At 36.8% G+C, this 17,900-nt stretch overlaps 1 protein-coding gene across 5 annotated transcripts in view; it reads right to left on the bottom strand.

Moving 5' to 3' along the window:
• The window catches only part of ASCC1 (activating signal cointegrator 1 complex subunit 1), a 192,454-nt gene that overhangs the window by 171,155 nt on the left and 3,399 nt on the right, over window positions 1-17,900 (bottom strand). For all 5 annotated transcript variants that reach the window (XM_077124990.1, XM_077124991.1, XM_077124988.1 and 2 more), the window contains 2 exons: window positions 16,817-16,916; window positions 3,988-4,085 (listed from right to left, as the gene is read on the bottom strand). In XM_077124990.1, coding sequence (XP_076981105.1) covers window positions 3,988-4,085; window positions 16,817-16,916 — 198 coding nt within the window. The remainder of the gene's footprint in view (window positions 1-3,987; window positions 4,086-16,816; window positions 16,917-17,900) is intronic.

Below are 17,900 nucleotides of genomic sequence, written 5' to 3'. Positions count from 1 at the left end.
GGGGAAAGTTTTCAGTTTTTCCCCACTGAGGATGATATTAGCTGTGGGTTTTTCATGTATTCCCTCTATCATTTTAAGGAAGTTCCCTTGTATTCCTATCTTTTGAAGTGTTTTCAACAGGAAAGGATGTTGAATCTTGTCGAATGCCTCCTCTGCATCAATTGAGATGATCATGTGATTTTTCTGCTTTGATTTGTTGATATGGTGTATTACATTAATTGATTTTCTTATGTTGAACCATCCTTGCATACCTGGGATGAATCCTACTTGGTCATGATGTATAATTCTTTTAATGTGTTGTTGGATTCGATTTGCTAGAATTTTGTTGAGGATTTTTGCATCTATATTCATTAGAGAGATTGGTCTGTAGTTTTCTTTTTTTGTAATATCTTTGCCTGGTTTTGGTATGAGGGTGATGTTGGCTTCATAGAATGAATTAGGTAGCTTTCCCTCCACTTCGATTTTTTTTAAGAGTATGAGGAGAGTTGGTACTAATTCTTTCTGGAATGTTTGGTAGAATTCAGATGTGAAGCCGTCTGGTCCTGGACTTTTCTTTTTAGGAAGCTTTTGAATGACTGATTCAATTTCTTTCTTGTGATTGGTTTGTTGAGGTCATCTATTTCTTCTTGAATCAAAGTTGGTTGTTCATGCCTTTCCAAGAACCCGTCCATTTCATCTAAATTGTTCTATTTATTAGCGTAAAGTTGTTCATAGTATCCTGTTATTACCTCCTTTATTTCTGTAAGGTCAGTGGTTATGTCTCCTCTTCCATTTCTGATCTTATTTATTTGCATCCTCTCTCTTCTTCTTTTTGTCAGTCTTGCTAAGGGCCCATCAATCTTATTGATTTTCTCATAGAACCAACTTCTGGTCTTGTTGATTTTCTCTATTGTTTTCATGTTTTCAATTTCATTTATTTCTGCTCTAATCTTTGTTATTTCTTTCCTTTTGCTTGCTTTGGGGTTAGTTTGCTGTTCTTTCTCCAGTTCTTCCAAGTGGATAGTTAATTCCTGAATTTTTGCCTTTTCTTCTTTTCTGATATAGGCATTTAGGGCAATAAATTTCCCTCTTAGCACTGCCTTTGCTGCATCCCATAGGTTTTGATATGTTTGTTTTTGTTTTCATTCGCCTCGAGATATTTACTAATTTCTCTTGCAATTTCTTCCTTGACCCACTCGTTGTTTAAGAGTGTGTTGTTGAGCCTCCACGTATTTGTGAATTTTCTGGCACTCCGCCTATTATTGATTTCCAACTTCATTCCTTTATGATCCGAAAAAGTGTTGTGTATGATTTCAATCTTTTTAAATTTGTTAAGACTTGCTTTGTGACCCAGCATATGGTCTATCTTCGAGAATGATCCATGAGCACTTGAGAAAAAGGTGTATCCTGCTGATGTGGGATGTAATGTCCTATAAATGTCTGTTAAGTCTAGCTCATTTATAGTAATATTCAGATTCTCTATTTCTTTATTGATCCTCTGTCTAGATGTTCTGTCCATTGATGAGAGTGGTGAATTGAAGTCTCCAACTATTATGGTAGATGTGTCTATTTCCCTTTTCAGTGATTGCAGTGTATTCCTCACGTATTTTGGGGCATTCTGGTCGGTGCATAAATATTTATGATTGTTATGTCTTCTTGTTTAATTGTTCCTTTTATTATTAGATAGTGTCCTTCTTTGTCTCTTTTAACTGTTTTACATTTGAAGTCTAATTTGTTGGATATTAGTATAGCCACTCCTGCTCTTTTCTGGTTGTTATTTGCATTAAATACCTTTTCCCAACCTTTCACTTTCAACCTGTGTTTATCTTTGTGTCTAAGATGTGTTTCCTGTAGACAGCATATAGAAGGATCCTGTTTTTTAATCCATTCTGCCAGTCTATGTCTTTTGATTGGGGAATTCAGTCCATTGACATTTAGTGTTATTACTGTTTGGATAATATTTTCCTCTACCATTTTGCCTTTTGTATTATATATATCATATCTGATTTTCCTTCTTTCTACACTCTTCTCCGTACCTCTCTCTTCTGTCTTTTTGTATCTGACTCTAGTGCTCCCTTTAGTATTTCTTGCAGAGCTGGTCTCTTGGTCACAAATTCTCTCAATGACTTTTTGTCTGAGAATGTTTTAATTTCCCCCTCATTTTTGAAGGACAATTTTGCTGGATATAGGAGTCTTGCTTGGCAGTTTTTCTCTTTTAGTAATTTAAATATATCATCCCACTGTCTTCTGGCTTCCATGGTTTCTGCTGATAAATCTACACATAGTCTTATTGGGTTTCCCTTGTATGTGACGGATTGTTTTTCTCTTGCTGCTTTCAAGATCCTCTCTTTCTCTTTGACCTCTGACATTCTAACTAGTAAGTGTTTGGAGAACGCCTATTTGGGTCTATTCTCTTTGGAGTGCGCTGCACTTCTTGGATCTGTAATTTTAGGTCTTTCTTAAGAGTTGGGAAATTTTCAGTGATAATTTCTTCCATTAGTTTTCCTCCTCCTTTTCCCTTCTCTTGTCCTTCTGGGACACGTATATTTGTGCGCTTCATATTGTCATTCAGTTCCCTGTTCCCCTGTTCAAATTTTTCCATTCTTTTCCGGATAGTTTTTGTTTCTTTTTGGAATTCAGATGTTCCATCTTCCAATTCACTAATTCTAGCTTCTGTCTCTTTAAATATACCATTGTAGGTATCCATTGTTTTTTCCATCTTTTCTACTTTGTCCTTCACTCCCATAAGTTCTGTGATTTGTCTTTTCAGTTTTTCTATTTCTTCTTTTTGTTCAGCCCATGTCTTCTTCATGTCCTCCCTCAATTTATCGATTTGGTTTTTGAAGAGGTTTTCCATTTCTGTTCATATATTCAGCATTAGTTGTTTCAGCTCCTGTATGTCATTTCAACTATTGGTTTGTTCCTTTGACTGGGCCATGTCTTCAATTTTCCGAGCGTGATCCGTTATCTTCTGCTGGCGTCTGGGCATTTAATCAGATTTCCCTGGGTGTGGGACTCAGCAGGTTGAAAGATTTTTCTGTGAAATCTCTGGACTCTGTTTTTCTCATCCTGCCCAGTAGGTGGCGTTCGTGGCGCTCGTCTGTCTGCGGGTCCCACCAGTAAAAGATGGTGTGGCTCCTTTAACTTTGGAAAACTCTTGCTGTAGGGGAGGGTCGCCAGCCCAAGCGGCTTGGGGGAGTGCCAATCCGAATCTCCCAGCCGGCCCGGGAATCCGCACGTGGGGAGGGTCACCGGCCTCCGCGGCTTGGGGGAGCACCTGTCCAATTCTCCCAGCCAGCCCGGGAAAGAGGGAGGGAGGGACTCCGGCCGCTTGCCGCCCTGGCCCGGGGAAGCGCACGCCCCTCGGTGATCTCACTGCAGTGGGTTCTCCCAGCCAGTCAGCCGTTCCAGAGTGGGGTACGCTGTCTTCTTGGTCTCTGTCGTGGCTCCGGGAGCTGTTTTGTACCGTTTCTACTTCCCTAGTAGCTGTTCTGAAGGAGGAACTAAGACCCGCGCGTCTTACTAAGCTGCCATCTTCTCCGGAAGTCTGGGGCATGTTATTTTAATCATTACTCTTTCATTTCCTTCCTGGTCTCTAATGTGAGGGTAAAAATCTTAAGAGAACATTTACAGAAAGGATGAACTTTCTTTCAAATTCTCTAATCTCATTGCTTTTCTCTAATTTTCACTTGAAACAATTCACAAACTCCATTTCAAACCATTAAAGCCTAAGAGAAATGTCCTAATACACAATGAAATCTGAAAGCTGGATTCCATCAGTGAACGGTATAGTATAAAATGAAACCCACATATTCAATCAAGATAAGATTGTGTAACTACATCTTTCCTCATTGGGGAGAATGATAACAGATGCATCATAAAAAGATCAAGATCTACAGAACCTCATAAAGAAAACAGCCACTAAATATCTCAGTTGGGTTATATTATTCCATACACATGAAAATATAATTGCAAAAAAAATAAAAAGTCATGTATACTCAGCCTCACCAATTTCTCCTTCATGTCCAGGCTTAGGAATGCTAATAGAAGTTTTGGTCTCCATTTCTAATTTCTTCCTGGTGTCCCCTCTCTTTCCAACTATATGCCTATAACAAAAAGAAAAGTCTGTAAATGGAAGGGGATTAATTTAAAATGTACCAAAATAAAGAATCACATCATGTTTAACCATATGTGGCAGAAGATATTCCCTTACAGAAAAGTGCTTCAGTAAAAACTCAATATTTGTAGACATCTAGTATTAATAAGAGGAAAATACAAATTATCTAGCTTTAGAAAACTGCTACATTACACTCATTGGCAAAATGATGTTCTACAGCCAATTCAAAATATAAATAGAATAACTATGCCCAACACCTATTTGCTTCTAAAATTTTTATTTAAAATCTGGATTGCAATTCAATGAGAGGAAAACTGGCATCATTTCAAAGGGCATTTTCAGCACCCAACGGGTGTACAATTTGAGGGAGGAGAAACTTGTTCTTCTATAGAAAAAGTTAAATGTATTAGGAGTCCTTCCTAAGGGAATTATCTTGATTAATTAAATAAGGGTAAACAGCTTAGCAAAGAATAGGGTCCACCATTCAAGACAGATTCAAAAGCACAGGGAATAAACTGGTGACCCTCAGCTGAATTCAGTACAAGTTTTATTCGAGAGACTTTATCTAAAAAATTAGGAAATTTCACCTAAAAATATGAATTTCTAGGTTCTTTAGAAAAACTGGATTTGACAACTTATGGCAATATAGAATGGGAGCCAACTCTTAACCATCCACTACAGCTGGTATAGGAGCTCACCACAACCCCCATCACTCCCCACTGTCTTTTCATCCCCTACTTCACTCATTTATTAACTCGCTCACATTACTTGCCAGGGCTTCCTACTATAAATAATTCTGACAATCCAAGGTCATCTTCTAGAACCCTTAGCAATTAGAGTGAATGAAACTATCAAGTCCCAGGAGAGAAGTTTCAGAATCTATACAGCACTAAGAGACCATTAAAGGACTACAAAATTAACAGAAAGAACTTTTCAATCAACAGTATTTCAACTTCTACGATTTCAATTCAGTACTCAAATACCATGGGTGACTATGTGATCATAGCCAAGCACAATTATTTATATCAGGATTCTACTGTAATTCAGTTTAAAAAAAACAGCAAAATGTCTAGATGAGGGCTAGAATTCCATTAATTTCCATGTGGTTTGTCTCTGTTGGGCTAAAGATTCTATTGCATTCCCAGGAGGGGTTTTCAACCAGGATCCTGTTTACTGGTATGTGGCTATGGACAAGCCTATCATAAAAAGTAGTTGGCTCAAATTGTTATTAATAGTTTAGGTTTAGGTACCTTGGCAATGCAAGAAGTTGAGATTAAAGAGGATAAGCTTTAGAATCAGATCTTGGACAAGTATTTTATAGCTCTAAGCCTATTCCCTCACTTATAAAACTGGAGTGAAGACTACACATCAAAGTGTGTCTATGATTTAAACGTGATCATATATGAAAGGGCTTCCTAGTAACTGGTACATAGCTCAATACAGTCCATGCTATCTTCATGCCATCCATAATGGCATCTTTCCAGTTTAGAGTACGGTTAGATTCAAAGGAAGTTTACACAGAAAGTCTAAAATAGTCAGTAAAATAATTCAGATAAACAGTGAAGAGGTGACTCCCTTACTGAATGCATTAAGTACAAATTACGACCAGATTGATGGTTTGCAACCTTAGTTAACTACACATTGGAATTACCCTGGGGAGCGCCAAAAATAATAATGCCTGGGCCCCACTCTCAGAGTTCCTGACTTAATTGGTCTAGGGTGTACCCAGGCATTGGAATTTTTTAAGCCCCCCCAAGGTGATTCTAATACTATGGAAGAAAACCACAGAAATAGATGTACTCCATGGACAGTTATCAATGTTCAGCTCTGATTATAAATTAGTTTGAGCAGGTAATTTCTTCCTTGATCCAGAAATGAAACCTTCCTAGTTCATATATTCTATCAATTAGGATAGAGCAGAATCAATTTCAAATCTAACATGCTAAGTCATCTGGTACACAATTTATACAGAGATTAAATGCACTCCAAACACCAAGTTGGAAGCACACATCCAAGCAGTTTTTACCCACCTCAGTAGCAGACAGACACATTAAGAGATGTTACACTAATTTTATCACAGAACTGAAAATGACCAAGATCAGTACGGCTGACCAGCCCCTGCTGTTTCTAAGGTTATTCTGCATTTTCAGAAAAAAGATCTAAGGTCATGACTTTACAAAATTATATTTCTTAGAAAAAAATGTCACTACAACATGAAAAGAAAGTAAGCTTGTTAGGGTTAGCTTTTGGTGTCCTATCTGATCACATTTCAATAGAATTTCATCCTTAACAGGAGTTTCAGAATGCTTTCAAGGTTAATGAAAATGAAACATTTGTCTCTTGGGGTTTAAAGGCATAAGATTCCATATTTGTAGATCTCCTCTCACAGAATTTAGAAAGACCCAATCCAGCTTGTACAACACAGAAAAACAATACCTTATGAGAAAATTTATAACTTCCCAGACAAGTTTATCCTCAAAAAGTATAAGTCCAAAAGAAGCCAGTTAGCCACAGAAGCTGACAATATTAATGGTGAATATAGGACAGAATGTAGGCAAACATGCAAGCAAGTAACTGTACACTGCTAGACTGACTAGTGATCACAAAATTTCCAAGCATTGGGGAAGAATGCATATAAGACTTTGATAAGCATTGAGATTAGCAGAACATCTCTAATCTAGTTTAGAAGTTTCTCACCTAGTGGATCTAATAGAAGAGACATCAAACTGCACCCAAACATAAACACACAAACTGTGATAAATGTTACAAAGGAAAAGTAGATGTTATGAAACATTTAATAGGGTATCATGCTGGTTTGAAGCTATTATGATAGAAAAGCCATGTCCTTTAATCCTCATTCAATATTGCTGGATGGGACCTTTTTGATTGTTTCCATGGAGATGTGACCCAATCAACTGTGGGTGGTAACCTCTGATTAGATGGTTTCCATGGAGATGCATCTCCACCCACACAAGGTGGGGTTGCTTAGTGGAATCTTTTAAGAAGGAACTATTTTGGAAAATGCTCGAGAACCACCAGAACTAACAGAGTTCACACAGCCAGAGACCTTCGGAGATGAAGAAGGAAAACAACCTTGGGGGAGCTTCATAAAACAAGAAGCCATGTGCCCTCCCAGCTGAGAGAGAAACCCCGAACTTCACTGGCCCTTCTTGAGTGAAGATAACCTCTTGTTGGTGCCTTAATATGGACATTTTATAGCCTTGCCTTAATTTGAGCACTTTCATGGCCTCCGAACTATAAACTTGAACTTTGTAAATTCCTCTTTTATAAAGCCATTCCGAACATAAACAACAATAACAACAACAAAAAAACCCATTCCACTTCCGGTATATCCGGCATTCCAGCATTTTAGTTTTACAAACTGAAACAGGTATCGATGCAGTTGGTGGGGATGCCGTGTCAAAGAAAGTTCCTTAAGGAAGGAAACCACATCTAGGTAAGGATGAGAAGCGATTCTAAGGCCAAGGGAAGGGGCATGTGCAAAGGCTTCAAGGCAAGGACAAGCCTGGCTTATCTGAGGAACTGAAGAAAATCAGTATGGCCTATGGGCGAAGCTAGAAGTGTTGAAACTGAAAAAAAAATGCAAGGTCTTCTAAGTCAGGTTCAAGATTTTGGCCATTATTCTAAGAATAATGGAAAGCTATTGATGAATTTTAATTAGAGGGAGTAAAGTTATCAGACTTCTTTTTTAAAAGATTACTCCACCTCAATGTGAAGAACTGACTGGAAAGGGAGCAAGAATGAATGTGGAGAGGGGAGGATTATGTGAATGTGGCAGAGTAGGGGCTCCAGGAATCAGACTATCCACCAAAACAACTAATGAACTGGCAAGAACTGTCAGAATCAACTATATTGAAACTCTGGAGTCTAGTGGAACACTGGGCAGCATCTTAGGAAGACCTGGAGGAAGAGGCTAATAAACTGTGGTAAAAATCCATGAATTTCACCCTCCCTGGAAGCAGATACCACTCCCCATCCCCCAAACCCACAGCAGGCAATAGCGGGGATGACAGCCCAGGTTCCTGGTGCAGCTTGCTGATGCCAAGATGAGTTATAAGGGCCTAGTCCTCCAGAATAGGAGGGTGCATGTTCTGATGACAGACCACTGGGAGGTGGGGGGGGGGGGGGGGGCTGGTCCAAGGGCTGCCACTGTTCAAACTCCCCTCAGGCAAAAGCAGCAGTAGTGTCTTAAAGAGGCAGTACCTTTTTTTTTTTTTGTCCATTCCTCATCTGGGAGCAAAAACAGTTTGAAAAAATCATAAATTAATGGCTCCAGCCTTCAACAACAACAACAACAAAACAGCAGTAATCGCAGAAGAGTGGGAGAACTAGATTACCAATAATTCAGACTGTATCCCAGAGTAATACGCAGAATATCTAGTTCTCGACAACAATAACAACAAAATCACAAAACACCAAAGAAACAGGAAATTATGGCCCATTCACAGGAAAAAAAAAGAATTTTGCAACAACCATCCCTGAAGTAGGTCACACATCAGAACTATTAGTCAAAGACTTTAAATCAACTGCCTTAGTTATGTTTGACGGTCTAAACAAATCCATATACAAAGAACTAAAAGATGGTTTCACTGCTGAATTCTACTAAACATTTTAAAGAGATTTAACACCAAACTCTTCTAAAAAATAAAGAAGAAGGATTACTTCCTAATTCATTCTGTAGGGCCAGCAGTACCCCAATACGAAAACCAGATTAAGATAGCACAAGAAAAGAAAATTATAGGTCAATATCCCTTGTGAATATAAATGCAAAACTCCTCAACAAAATGCAGGCAAACCTAATCCAATAAAATGTTAAAAGCATTATACACCATGACCAAGTGAGATTTATTCCAGGAATGCAAAGATGACTCAACACAAGAAAATCAGTCCCTCAATATACTATACTAATAGAGTGAAGAGGAAAAAAAACACATGACCACCTCAATACAGAAAATGCATTTGACAAAATCTAATATTCTCTCATGATAAAAAACACTCAGAAAACTAAGAACAGTACTTTCTCAACATGATAAAGGATATTCACGAAAAAAATGACAGCAAATATCATATTCAATGCTGGAAGCTTTACCCCTAAGATCAAGAACAAGATAATGTCACCAACATCACCACTGTTTATTCAACATTGTACTGGAAGTTCCGTACAGAGCAATTCAAGAAAGAGAAGGAAATAAAGGCATCCAAATAGGAAAGGAAAAAGTGAAATATCCCTATTTCCAGATGACATGTTGCTATTATAGAAAACCCAAAAAAATCCAGGCAAAAACCACTACAACTAATAAAAGAATTCAGCAAAGTTGCAGAATACAAGATAAACACCCAGAAATCAGTTGAGTTCCTATAAAATAGTAATGAATCATATGAAAAGGAAATCAAGAAAACAATTCCACTTACAATAGCATCTAAAATAAAATACCTAGGAATAAAATTAACCTATACACTGAAAACTACAAGACATTGCTGAAAGAAATGAAAGAAAACCTAAATAAATAGAAAGACATCCTGGGTTCATGCATAGGAAGACAATTCGTTAAGATATCAATTCTGAAAAAAATTAAAAAAAAAAAAAAAAAGGAGACAGGTTGGCAATGGTGGCTCAGTGACAGAGTGCCAGAGACCCAGGTTTGATTCCCAGTGCCTGCCCATGTAAATAAATAAATAAATAAATAAATAAATAAATAAATAAATAAAGGAGACTAAGACATTTACAGATAAACAAAAGCTGAAAGAGTTCATTGTCACAAGACTTAGGCTGCAAGAAATCCCTTTAATGAGTCCATTAGGCTAAAAATGAAACGATGCTAGATGGTAACTAGGAGCCATAAGAAGAAGTAAAAGTAGTATCATACGTAAACATAAAATCCTATATTGTTGTATATACAACAGTCATGAATTAACAGGCAATGTGTAGAATCACATTTAAAATCTATGTTAACGGACATACAATGTATAAAGATGTAAACTGAGCCAGTAACAAAATAAAGAGGAAGGGAAAGAAATATATGGGAGTGGAGAGTTTGTATACTACCGAAACTAGGTTATTACTACTCAAACCAGGTTGTTATTTTAGGATATTAATTGTAATTAAAAAGGTAGCTTCTAATAAAGTTAAAAATATATAAAGAAAAGGAAAGAAGGGAAGCAAATTGTACACTATAAAAATGTAACTAAACAAGTGACATTTTCCACTGAGCACATGCCATTCAGTTTTCTGTTTATTACACCACTATATAAAACAGCAACACCGAGGTGGGACAAATGACTGTTGTACACACTTTGAATTACTTTGCAAGGTCTCATTTGAGATAATTGGTGTAAGAATCATTGACTTTTTTTTACATTTGGAAACATCAAATAAAAATGAAAATTAAAAAAAGCAACCACAGGCGGGCCGCGGTGGCTCAGCGGGCAAAGTGCTTGCCTGCTATGCCGGAGGACCTCGGTTCGATTCCCGGCCCCAGCCCATGTAACGAAAACGGAGAAACAAAATACAATAAAACAAGAAAATGTTTAAAAGATGTTTCCCTTTCTTCCTCTCTTCCTTCCTTCTATCCTTCCTTCCTTCTCTTAAAAAAAAAAAAAAAAAAAAAAAAAAAAAAAAAAGCAACCACATATTTTTAAAAGACAGTAATGGAATAACTGAGGAACAAAAAGCCTACAAGACGTACAGAAAACAAATAGCTAAATGGCAAAAGTAAATCCTTCCTTCTCACTTACGACCTAGATGTCAATGGAATAAACTCACCTATTAAAAGGCAGTCAGATTTAATCCAATCAGTTAAAGACTTTTAAGGGAGAGTCGATGACTTCAACAGTCAGAAGAGAGAATTATTCAGTTTGCAGCCTGCCCTACAGAATTTGGACTTGTGCATCCTGAAGTTGTATCAGATACTTTTATAAAATCTCATATTTACAGATCTCTTCTGTTGGTTCTATTTCCTTAAAGAACCCTGACTAATACAGCTTTGGTACTGAGAGTTCTTCTTGGGAAAATTAAAATAATTTTTTAAATACTAAAAAAAAAAAAAAATATATATATATATATATATATATATATATATCAATTCTGCCTAAAGAGACCTACATATTCAGTGCAATGCTTATCAAAATTCCAGCATCTTTTTTTGAAGAAAAGGAAAAGCTAACCCCCAAATTCATATGGAATTGACGGGGGCCCCAAATAGCCACAACAATCTTGAAAAAGAAGAGACTTAGAAGACTCACACTTCCTGATTTCAAAACTTACCATAAAGCTACAGTAATTAAAACACTGTGGCTCTTCCTCTTGGTTGTACATTGAACACAAGTTGGAGGAGGTGAGTCCGGTCTCAAAATAGAGGTAAAACTACCGCCCGGTCACCTCCCAGCTCGACTCCGGCCACCGCCACCATCACCAGGGGGAGGTGGGCCATGATCCAAAGGAACCAGAGCAGTTGAGAAAACTGTTTATTGGTGGTTTGGGCTTTGAAACTACAAATGATAGTTTAAGAGAAAATTTTGAGAAATGGGGCACGCTCACAGATTGTATGGTGATGAAAGACCGCCAAACAAAACATTTTGTGACTTACTCTTGTGTTGAAGAGGTGCCACCATCACCTCCAAATCCATTATATGGTGGATTTGGAGGTGATGGTGGCACCTCAGGCAGTGGCCCTGGTTATAGCAGTAGAAGGGGCTATGGTGGTGGTGGACCAAGATATGGAAACCAAGGTGGAGGATATGGTGGTGGTGGAGGAGGATATGATGGTAACAATGAAGGAGGAAGTTTTGGCAGGGATAACTACGGTGGTGGTAGTGCAAACTATAATGATTTCGGAAATATAATGGACAACAGCAATCAAATTATGGATCCATGAAAGGGGGCAGTTTGGGTGGAAGAAGCTCGGGCAATTCCTCTACTGGTAGTTATGGATCTGGAGGAAGTAGGGGTGGATATGGTAGCAGAAAGTTCTAAAAATTCAACAGAAAATGGCTACAGTTTTTAGGAGGAGAGAGAGCAAGGAATTGTCAGGAAAGCTGCAGGTTACTTTGAGACAGTCATCCCAAATCCATTAGAGGAATTGTAAAAATCTGCCACCGAAGGAACGATGATCCATAGTCAGAAAAGTTACTGCAGCTTAAACAGGAAACCCTTCTTGTTCAGGACTGTCGTAGACACAGTTTGCAAAAAGTGCAGCTATTGATTAATGCAATGTAGTGTCAATTAGATGTATATTCCTGACGTCTTTTATCTGTTGTAGCTTTGTCTTTTTTTTTTCTTTTTATTACAGGTATATTGCCCTGTAAATTGTGGTAGCGGTAACAGGAATAAAAAATTAAGGAATTTTTAATTAAAAAAAAAAAAAAACACAGTGGTACTGGCAAAAGGATACACATATAGATGAATGGGACAGAATTGAAAGTCAAGAGTTATATCTAAATATCTATGGTCACTCAGTCAATACGACAAGCAAACTCACCACCCTCCCCCTCTCTAAGTGGGACATGACTCCCAGGGGTGTGGACCTTCCTGGCAACGTGGGACAGAAATCCTAGAATGAGCTGGAACTCAGCATCAAGAGATTGAGAATATCTTCTTGATCAAAAGGGGGAAGAGGTAAATGAGACAAAATAAAGTGTCAGTGGCCAAGAGATTCCAAACAGAGTGGAGAGGTTACCCTGGAGGTTATTCTTACACATTAAATTGATATCACCTTATTAGTCAAGTTGTAATGGAGAGGCTCGAAGGAACTGCCTGAAAATGTGGAGCTGTGTTCCAATAGCCATGTTTCTTAAAGATGATTGTATAATGATATAGCTTTCACAATATGACTGTATGATTGTGAAAACCTTGCTTCTGACGCTTCTTTATCTATGGTATGGACAGATGAGTAAAACATATGGATTAGAAATAAATAATAGGGAGAAAAAATGTTAAAATAAATTTAGCAGATTAAAATGCTAGTGATCAATGAAAAGGAGTGATAAGGGGTATAGAAAAAAATAGGGGAAACAAAGGTTAAAATATATTGGGTAGATGGAAATACTAGCAATCAATGAGAGGGAGGGGTATATGAGTTTTTTTTCTTTTTTCTTTTTATTTATTTTTCTGAATTGATGCAAATGTTCTTAGAAATGATCATGGTGATGAATATACAACTATGTGATGATATTGTGAGTTACTGATTATATACCACTAATGGAATGATCATATGGTAAGAATCTACGTGTTTGCATGTTGTTATGTTTAAAAAAAAATTAAAAATTAAAAAAAATAAAGTAACTGTGGGATTGTGAAAACTTTGTATCTGATGCTAAAAGGTATGGACAGTTAAGTAAAAAAATATGGATTAAAAAAATAAATAATGGGGGGACAAAGGGTAAAATATATTGGGTAGATGGAAATAATAGTGGTCAATGAGAGGGAGAGGTAAGGGGTATGATATGTGTGAGTTTTTTCTTTTTTCTTTGAATTTCTTTTTCTGGAGTGATGGAAATATTGTAAAATGGATCATGGTGAAAAATACACAACTATGTGATGATACTGTGAGCCACTGATTGTATACATGTATAGAATGTATGTGTGTGAAGATTTCTCAATAAAAATATTTTTTAAATAAGCAAATATCTATGGCCAGTTGACTTTCAACAAATGTGCCAAGTCCACTCAATGGAGAATAATCTCTACAACAAATGGTGCTGGGACAACTGAAAATCCACATGCCATAGAATGAATATGGATCCTCACCTGCCACCATACACAAAAATTAACTTGGGTGGATGCAAGGGTAGTGTAGTGGTAGAATTCTTGCCTGCCATGCAGGAAACCCAGGTTCGATTCCCAGCCCATGCATTCCCAAACAAACAAACAAGCAAACAAACAAGTAAACAACAATTCAGCAAATGCTGCTACAATAAGGGGATACTCACATGGAAAAAGAATAAAATGTGTCCCCCACCATACAGCATACCAAAAAAAAAATTAATTCAAAATGGACCACAGACCTAAACATAAGCGCTAATACCATAAAATTCTTACAAGAAAACATTGGGATAACATCACTGATGAGGAATAAGTAGACATCATGTGCCTCTAGATAAGACACTCTGTGAAGAACATTTCAAACTCATGTAGCATCCCAATCGAGAACACATAATCTTACTGCAATCATAAGGAAACATCAGAGAAAACCCAAATGATGAACGTTCTTTTTTTTTAAGTGGGGAGGTGGGAAGACTATATTCTTTAAAAATGTCTGCTAAAAAGCAAAGACAGACTTTGGAAATATTCCAGATTAAAGGGGGCTAAAGAGACAAGACAATTAAACACAATACCTATTTCATGACTTCATTCTGTACTAGAGGGGGGAAATGCTATAAAAAATATCTTGAGTCAACTTACAAAATTGAAATATGAACAGGAGATGAGACAGCAGTATAATACTGACGCAAATTCATTGAACTTGAAAACTGTATACTGGTTATGGAAAATAATATCCCTATTCTTTGGAAATACATGGTGAAGTATCTAGGAGTAAAGGGTCATAATGTATGCAATTTACCCTCAAGCATCTCAGAAAAGACATGAGCGTATATATTTGTATATTTGTACGGATATAGTTACAGATGCGTTACAGATACAGACATATGGAAAGGGCACAAATGATAGAGCAATGGGATAAATTGTTAACTGGTGAATCTGGGCAAAGGGTATTTGGGTATTCTTTGTACATTTTTAATTTTTGCAGCTTCCTGTAAGACTGACGCTATTTCCAAATATAATTTTCTATACAAAAAAAAAATTGGGGAATATCTTCAGGACCTTGTAGTAGGCGATGGAATTTTATGTTTTACACCAAAAGCATAAGCAACAAAATAAAAAATAAATAAAATGAACTTAATCAAACTTAAAGAATTTGTACATTAAAGGACATTATCTAGTGGGCAGGCCACGGTGGCTCAGCAGGTAAGAGTGCTTGCCTGCCATGCCTGAGGACCTGGGTTTGATTCCCGGTGCCTGCCCATGTAAAAAAAATAAAAATAAAAATAAAATAAAAATAAAAAAAAAAAAGGACATTATCTAGAAAATGGAAAGACAACCTACAGAATGAAAGAAAATATTTTGAAACCATATATCTCACACCAACCAGAATATATAAAAAACTCCTACAACTCAACAACACAAAAACAGACAACCCAATTAAAAAATGGGACAAATATTTGAATAAACATTTCTCCAAAGATGATATTCAAATGGCCAATAAGTATATGAAAAGACACTCAACATCATCAGACATTAGGGAAATGCAAATCAAAACTATAACAAGATAATACTTTCCACCCACTAAGATGGTTATTACTAAAACAACTGAAAATTTCAAGTGTTGGCAACGATACAGAAAAACAGGAACTCTTGTAAGTTGTTTTGTTGGTGGGAATGTAAAACAGTACAACCACTGTAGAAAACAGTTTGGCAATTCCTCAAAAGATTAAACATAGAATTACCATATGATCAAGCAATTTCACTCTTATGTATATATCCAAAAGAGTTTAAAGCAATGACTCAGGTAGATATCTGTACACCAATGTTCACTGCAGCATTATTCACAATAGTCAAAGGGTGGAAGCAATCCAAGTGTCCATCAACAGATTAATGGATAAACAAAATGTGATATATCCATATAATGGAATATTACTCAGCTGTAAAAAGAAGTGAAATGCTGGTGCATGTTTACAACATGGATGAACCCTGAGGATATCATATTGAATGAAATAAGCCAGACACAAAAATATGGTTTGATTTCTCTTATATGAAATACTCAGAATAAGCAAATTCATAAAGACAGAAAGCAAAATAGTGTCCACTGGGGGTGGGGTGGTGGAGATGATGGGGAGTTATTGCTAAATGAAAATAAATTTTGGTTTAGGCTGATGAAAAACGTCCGGAAATAGGCAGTGGTGAAAAGTACACAGTAATGTCAATTTGCTTAATGTCAAAGAATTATTCACTTAAAATAGTTGAAATTATTTTTATGTTATGCGTATTACAACAATTAAAAATAAATTTTTTTAATAAGCCAAGGAGGGAGGGAGGTAAAGAGGGAGAGATAGATAGATAAATTAGATAGTGATAGAATGATATAGAAAATGTGACGAAAGGTTAAAAGTCGGTGTGAGTTCTGCATATGGTTCTGTGTTATTTTTCAACTGTCTTGTAAATTTGAAATTATTTCAAAATAAAAAGTTAAAAACAAAATTACCAATATGAAGAGAATATTTGTAATCCACTATTTATAATAATCCACAGGAGGGCGGGCCATGGTGGCTCAGCAGGCAAGAATGCTCACCTGCCATGCCAGAGGATCTGGGTTCGATTCCCGGTGCCTGCCCATGTAAAAAAAAATAATAATAATAACAATAATAATAATAATACACAGGAAAGGCAGAGGCTTGGCAGCAGAAATGGAGATAAGTAGTGAAATTAAAAGATACTGAATAGGTGAAAATCAACAGGACTCAGTGATACATGTAGAATGATGAAATTTAACCTGTCATCAGTCCTTAGAAATTCTAGATCATAAAACACTAAACTATTCTACCATCAGTAATCAAGCATTTCAGTAAGTATAAAGAGAGAGGAGTTGGCTTCCTGCTGAGTTTCAGGAAGCACCTCCACGTGTAGTTGCTGGGGGTCTCACTCACTTGTAGAGCAGGCTAGGAGCCTTCACAGTACAACAGAAACCTTGTGGGGTCTGCAGCACCACGTAGGCATCACAGGGCTCTTCTGCGCCCTCCATGGATCCTGCACAGAAACCACAACATCTGGCTCAGAAACACTGCTATTCCATGGACAACAACTTCCTCCCCAGCTGTCAACCACTCTCAGGGTTGAAAATAAGCAATATACAAACATGAAGAACAGTTCAAATGTCATGCTGCAGGATACTACTCTAGTATTCCTTCTGATCTGCTCTTGGAAGAACATAAAAAAAAAACCACATAATGATCATTTTAAACCTTTCCATCTTGGAACTTTGGAAAAGTAGCATATACATGCCACTACTTAACTATCTCCCAAAATGCTGACACAGTTAAAAGAATTTTTCCTACTTTTTTACTGAAATATAATTCAGTATAATTCACCCTTTTAAAGTATATGATTCAATGTTTTTTAGTATTAAGACACAAAGTTACTTCAGTGAATAAAGAAATGATATTGGGAGAACTTATTCCATAGCCTAGAGACAAGAGAAATGAAGAGGGTGAAATAAAGAAACTTGAGGCCCCAAGGCTGAAGGTAAACTGGGAGAAGCAGGAAGAAGACTAATGCCCAAAGCCTAGGATTGTAAAGGCTTAGAAACCAAAAGGAAAAGGTCACAATGAACATGAAAGGCCCTTTTTATGCACTAAACCCAAACCCTAGTTAATTAACCTGAAAATATAATCCATTTTAAGTGTTTAGTTTATTTCTTAAACTTTTCCCTACACCAGAAAAAAAAGGTTAGTTGTAGATCTGGAATTGCCTATAAATGACTGCTAAGGAAAGGGGAGAAATAAAAATACAACAAGAACAACTAACATTACCAGACACTAGGTTAAATGCTTTAAAATGTGTGAATCTATTCCAATAACTTATATATGCTATTTCACAACTCTACCAGTAAAAGAACTTAATTTTGTCATAGAATATTAACAGTTAACAAAAATTACCCCTCATTAAATTTAAGCATCTGTACAAAGATGAACCGTAACTACCTGACTTATGAACTGCAAACAAGAATGCCTC

This window comes from Tamandua tetradactyla, chromosome 13, assembly GCF_023851605.1.
Source record: "Tamandua tetradactyla isolate mTamTet1 chromosome 13, mTamTet1.pri, whole genome shotgun sequence".
NCBI lineage: Eukaryota > Metazoa > Chordata > Mammalia > Pilosa > Myrmecophagidae > Tamandua > Tamandua tetradactyla.
Note: the sequence above shows the minus strand (reverse complement) of the source record. Positions and strands in the feature narration are given on the sequence as shown.